Consider the following 5,855-nt stretch of genomic DNA (forward strand, 5'->3'; position numbering starts at 1 on the left):
AGAACAACCTGCGCGATTCGGGGATCGTCTCGGCAAGAATCTCGACTCTATCTAGAGCTGGTCAATCTCCGCAGATCTTCCAACATCTCGCCACCTCTCCCCGCACCTCCAACCTTCCCCGCGCGCGTCGCCTGGAGGCGGATGGCGCGCGCACGCAAGCCCCACGTCGGGCGCACATGCGCGCTCCGCAGGTGCTTCCTCTTCCACGGCGTCGCCTACGCCATCACTCGCGCCTACTCCTCCCACCACGCAACATACCTGGGCCCCGACGGGCCGCGCAGCGCGCAGACCCGACGCGCGGCCGCCGCCGCCGCCGCGGCGGGTGGCGGCGCCGCCGCCGCCCCGTCGCCGTCGCCCCCGCTCGGCGCGACGGCCGCGATCGCGGACTTGCGCCCCCCTCCGGTGACGCCGCCCGACGAGCTGCCCTCCGCTCCACCGACGCCAAAGTCAAGCAGCAAGCGGCGGGGCGGGCTCGCCACGCCGGCGTCGGCCACGTCGACGCCGTCGCGCTGGAGCAAGGTGCGCGACGTCGTCGCCGGCGCCGACACGTCACGCGGCGACGGCGCCGCGGCGCTGCGCGGGCAGTACCCTCTCTCGCCGCTGCGGAGGACGCTGGACCAGGCGCGCGCGCGGCTGGTGTTCGTGCAACGGCGGCGCTGAACTGCCTCCTCACTCCATTCCTCACTGAGCCAAGGTGCGCGCGCAGCTGGTCATGATGCACGACGACGCCGCCCGCGCCGCCGCGCCGCTCTCGCCGCCGCCACACCTCGGTCAGAGCACGTGGGGCCGCGCGCCGGGGTGAGCTGCCGCGCCGAGCGCAGCCGCCAGTACGACCCCCCCCCCCCCCCCTTCCCCGCCCAACCCCCAAACCCTCTCATCAGTACCTCACCGGGACAGCTCTCCACGCGAGAGCGGCGCCACCTCGCTCAGCCCGACGCTCCAGTCCCGGCCCAGCACCCCTCCGCCTTCCTCTCTCCTCAGACCTCGCCTCGCCGCAGCATGCGCGCGGGACCACGCTCCTTCTCTCGCACGCACCGCGCGGACTCACGCCGCCGCCAGGCGCCGCCGCGCTGGGGGCGTGATTGCATGTCTCACCTAGCTGCAGTTCCAGGAGCGGCTGTGTGCGTTACTTAAACTTATCTGGGTGAGTCCTCCAAAAGTCCGCGGCCGCTCTCGGATCTTTAGGGCAGCCTTTACACACTCCCGTCGACCCGTGTCGTTGCCATAACGTTGCGCGGCGTGTGGGCGCGGCGGGGTGAGCGGTGTGCCAGAGCTCTCCGGCGAGAGAGCAGACATCGCCCCACTGGCACGCACGACGCTCGACGTTCCTTTGCACCAGGGATTGCACTGAAATGTCGCACTCTTGTATAGCATGCAGGTTGCAGTCTGGACTGCATGGATTAGCCTCGTCTGCGCATAGACGGGCTGATTCTAGGTACATTCCGTAAAATTCTACATTCCGTATTTCTCTGAATATGCAGGATGCAGATGCAGAGAATGCAGGAATGCAGAACCCAGCCCAAAATGTTTAGTGTCTGTATGTGCAGCATGCAGGATGCAGGATGCAGAGTCGGACCCAAAATTGATTCTTCTGCACCGTGGCCTCATCAGCCGAATGAATTTCTTTTTAGAAGATGCAAACCAACCGCGGTTGGTTTGCATCTATTTTGGCGCGAACGCCCGCCGGCGCCGCCTTTCAAGATGCAAACCAACCGCGGTGCATCTATTTTGGCGCGAACGCCCGCCGGCGCCGCCTTTCAGAGCCGTCGTACCCTGGAAGCCTGGCGAATCCAAGAGGGTGGGAACCAAGAAAAAAGGGCTTTAATGCCCCCAAAAGAAAGAAAGAAAACTCACCCCGGCAGCGATCCAGCTTGTTTTTCTTCTTACCGGCCGGACGGGCGCTGAGAGCCCCACTGCTCGCCGGCACCGCTTCCGCCATCTCTCAGCCCTCTCGCCGCGGCCGCGGTCAGCGAGCCCCTCCATGTGTGTACCCTCCCGTCACGGCAGGGCGCCGGACCGCTCGTCGGCGCCGTCTGCCTGCTGCCGCGGCTCTCGAAGCGCCGCTTGCGCTCCTCCGTCGCCGCTGTGCTTGCACGCCTGAGGTGGGCCGGATCCGCGCCCGTCGCCGATTACGTGGCCCGCGCACCCGACCACCTCGCTCCTCGCCCGGCGAGATCTCGGTGCGCGGCCGCTGCTGCTCGCAAGGCACGCCGGCGGCGCGCCCTGCCATGCGGATGCGAGTGCCTTCGCGCTGCTAGGTGGTCGCGGCGCTCCGCCGCTTCGCGGACCGCGGCCGCACCCTCGCCTGCACCATCCACCAGCCGCGCGCCGAGACGTTCCGGCTCTTCCACCAGCTGCTGCTGGTCAAGGCGGGCGAGACGATGTACTGCGGGCCGGTGGCGCAGGTGCCCCGCACTGTCTACTGCACCACCCACGGGACTGAACCCACGCTTGGAGGCGACGGCTCTGGCGGGGAGGGTGCCAGTGGACTCGCAGGTGCCCGACTTTCTTCGCGGCTGCGGCGTGCCATGCCCGCCGTCGGTGAGCTCGCGCCGCCGTGGGCCGTCGAGACATTGCGTCGGGACACGTCTGCACGGCGTGTCCGAGACGCGTTGTCCCCCCGGCAGGTGAACCCCGCCGATGTGGTCGTCGACCTCACGCACACCAAGGAGGCGGACGCGGACGAGGACGGCGGCGAGGCGGTCGACTTGGTGGCGCGCTTCGCAGAGTCGGACCTCCGGCGCGAGATGCGACGCGTCCCATACCTCCGCCGTGCCGAACCCAGCGTGGGTTCAGTCCCGTGGGCCGTGCGGTAGGCGCGAGATCGAGGCGGAGATCGACTCGGTCGAGATCGGCCGCCATCCCGCGCTGGCGGACCTGGCGGCCCAGTCGCTCAAGGCGCCGCAGGAGGAGGAGGGGCGCGGCGGCTGCTGCGGCGGCGGCGGCGGCGGCGGCTACCCAAACCCGCTGCTGCACCAGGTCGGTGTGCTCGTGCGGAGGCAGTGGACGCTGGACCTGCGCGACTTTGGGTACAAGTTCACTTGGGTGGGCTTCAGTGCAGCCTCGTCCCTCGCGCCATTCCTGGAGGAGGCTGGCTCACGACGCGGCACCCCGCTCCTCTCAGGTCCTCAACGGCTTCGTGCTCGCCCTCAACGCCTCCACGTACCTCCTCGTCGCGCAGGCCCGCTCACCCAGCGTGCGTTGGGCCTTGCGCTCTGAGATGCCGTGCCGGCTCCCGCCCGTGTCCCGGTGTGGAGCCGCGAGGTCTAGGAAGTGTCTAGGAAGTGTCCCGGTGTGGAGACGCGAGGGTCGCCTGGCCCTCGCCCCACCACACTCTGTGTGTGTGTGTGTGTGTGGAGAAGTGTCCCTCCCCTTCCCTCCCCTCGTCGCGCAGCCGCCGCTCGACGCGCAGCCCGCCTCCGTCTACCGCGACGACATGGGCTGCTCGGCGAACCTCGGTAGCGGCGACGGGGTGCAGGGGTGCGTCTGCCACTTGGACATGGCAGACAGCGCCGACGGCGGATACACCGTGGCCGACGACGTGGCGGAGTGCGGCCAGGCGCCGTGGCCCCTCGAATGCTTCAAACACACGCGCCTCTCTCACAGCCCACGGGGCACGACGAGGGCGCGGACTGGCGCAGATTAGCACGCACACCGGCACACCACCGGAGCAGCCGGTCCCTAGAGGCGGACACGCGGCTTTGGAAGCGGAGCGCGTGCTCTTGTCCGTCCAACTAGCGCTCGAGAGGAGGCGCACTCGGCTGTGTACCACTCCGCCGCCACGCGGCTGCCTTCCCCGCCCCCCCCGCCCTGAGGTGTGCGCGTGCACGGCGTTAGGCGCTGGTGGCGCGCACCAACGTTGACTTTGCGCACCGCGGCCTCCTCTTCCTCCCCTACCTCCAGAGGTGTCGAATCCGGTGTGCGGGCTCAGCGGCGTGGGTGGCGCGGTAGGCTTCCTCTTCCTCGTCGTCAACGCGCTCTTCATCAACGAGGCGGTCTTCGTCCCGACCATCATCGCGGACAAGCGCTTCTTCGCGCGCGAGCACGGAGCGAACGCCTGCTCTGCGATGCATCTCGCCACATCTCCCCGCATCTCCCCACATCTCCCCACACATCTCCCCACATCTCCCCACACCTCCCCACACCTCCCCACATCTCCCTACATCTCGCCACATCTCCCCGCATCTCCCCACACCTCCCCACACCTCCCCACATCTCCCCACATCTCCCCACATCTCCCCACATCTCGCCACATCTCGCCACATCTGACCACGTCTCCCCACATCTGACCACATCTCGCCACACTTCTCCCCATCTCGCCACGTCTCCCCTCGCACGAGCGCGCGGCGACTCAGTCCTCGCCTGGGACTCCGCCTGGCTCGGCACGCGGCGCACCGGATGATCCCACTCTGAGCCACCAGTCCTTCCTCCTCACTCAGGCACCTGGTCTGCCTGGTAAAGCTCGGGCTCACGGAGGCGGTCAAGGCGGTCTACTACACGCCCTGCTTCTACTTCCTCGGCCAGCTCCGCCTCGACGCCACGGCCTACCTCGCCGCCGCCTTCGCCACCGGCGGGATGGGCTTCGCCGGCTCCGCGGTCGAGATCTCCCCGAGATTGCCCGAGATCTCGCCGAGATTGCCCGAGCTCGGGATGGGCTTCGCCGGCTCCGCGGTCCAGATCCGCCGAGATTGCCCGAGATCTCCCCGAGATTGCCCGAGCTCGGGATGGGCTTCGCCGGCTCCGCGGTCCAGATCTCCCCGAGATTGCCCGAGATCTCCCCGAGATTGGGATGGGCTTCGCCGGCTCCGCGGTCGAGATCCGACGAGATTGCCCGAGATCTCCCCGAGATTGGGATGGGCTTCGCCGGCTCCGCGGTCGAGATCTCCCCGAGATTGCCCGAGATCTCGCCGAGATTGCCCGAGATCTCCCCGAGATTGCCCGAGCTCTCCCCCGAGACCCGAGCCAGTTCACCGCGCCGGCTCGCCGGTCGGGAGGCTGGCCGCACCTCGCCATATCTCGCCATATCTCCCCATATCTCGCCGGTCGGGAGGCTGGCCGCACCTCGCCATATCTCCCCATATCTCCCCATATCTCGCCGGTCGGGAGGCTGGCCGCACCTCGCCATATCTCCCCATATCTCCCCATATCTCGCCGGTCGGGAGGCTGGCCGCACCTCGCCATATCTCGCCATATCTCCCCATATCTCGCCGGTCGGGAGGCTGGCCGCACCTCGCCATATCTCCCCATATCTCCCCATATCTCGCCGGTCGGGAGGCTGGCCGCACCTCGCCATATCTCCCCATATCTCCCCATATCTCGCCGGTCGGGAGGCTGGCCGCACCTCGCCCCTCCCCCCCCCTCCCCCCTCCCCCCCCCCCCCTCCTCCGGCTCCCTACCATCCTCCCCCCTTGCACACCCGTGCCTACATAGGTCGCCATGCTCATCACCACGCTCATGCCCGGGCTCGGCGCCGCCACCACCGCCTTCGGCTGCGCGGTGCTCCTCTACCAGAACGTCTGCGGCTTCTTCCTCCCGATCGCCGCCATCCCGCCCTACCTGCTGTGGCTCGCCTGGTCGTCCGTCTTCACGTACGGCTACTACGCAATCATCAACTCGCAGCAGCTCGGCACCGTCATGACGGGCGCCGGCGAGAACGTCGAGGACCGGCTCGTCTTCGCCTTCTGCTTCGTCCTCTACGCGTGGTGCCTCTCCCCCTCCCCACCTCTCCCCACCCCTCCCCCCACCCCTCCCCACCCCTCCCCACCCCTCCCCACCCCTCCCCACCAGCGCCTAACGACGTGCTCTCGCCCTCCTCAGGGCGCACAGAGCCCGTAACGGAGTCGCCCAATGGCGGA

General features: G+C 68.2%; 1 protein-coding gene across 1 annotated transcript in view; it reads left to right on the top strand.

The window, feature by feature from the left end:
- Positions 1–722, top strand: part of EMIHUDRAFT_430087 (hypothetical protein) — a 5,741-nt gene extending 5,019 nt beyond the window's left edge. The window contains exon 16 of the mRNA XM_005779688.1: positions 192–722. Within this exon, the coding sequence (XP_005779745.1) occupies positions 192–660 (469 nt within the window). The 3' untranslated portion in view covers positions 661–722. The remainder of the gene's footprint in view (positions 1–191) is intronic.
- Positions 723–5,855: the final 5,133 nt, after the last annotated feature.

This window comes from Emiliania huxleyi (assembly GCF_000372725.1).
Source record: "Emiliania huxleyi CCMP1516 unplaced genomic scaffold EMIHUscaffold_229, whole genome shotgun sequence".
NCBI classification, from domain to species: Eukaryota; Haptophyta; order Isochrysidales; family Noelaerhabdaceae; genus Emiliania; species Emiliania huxleyi.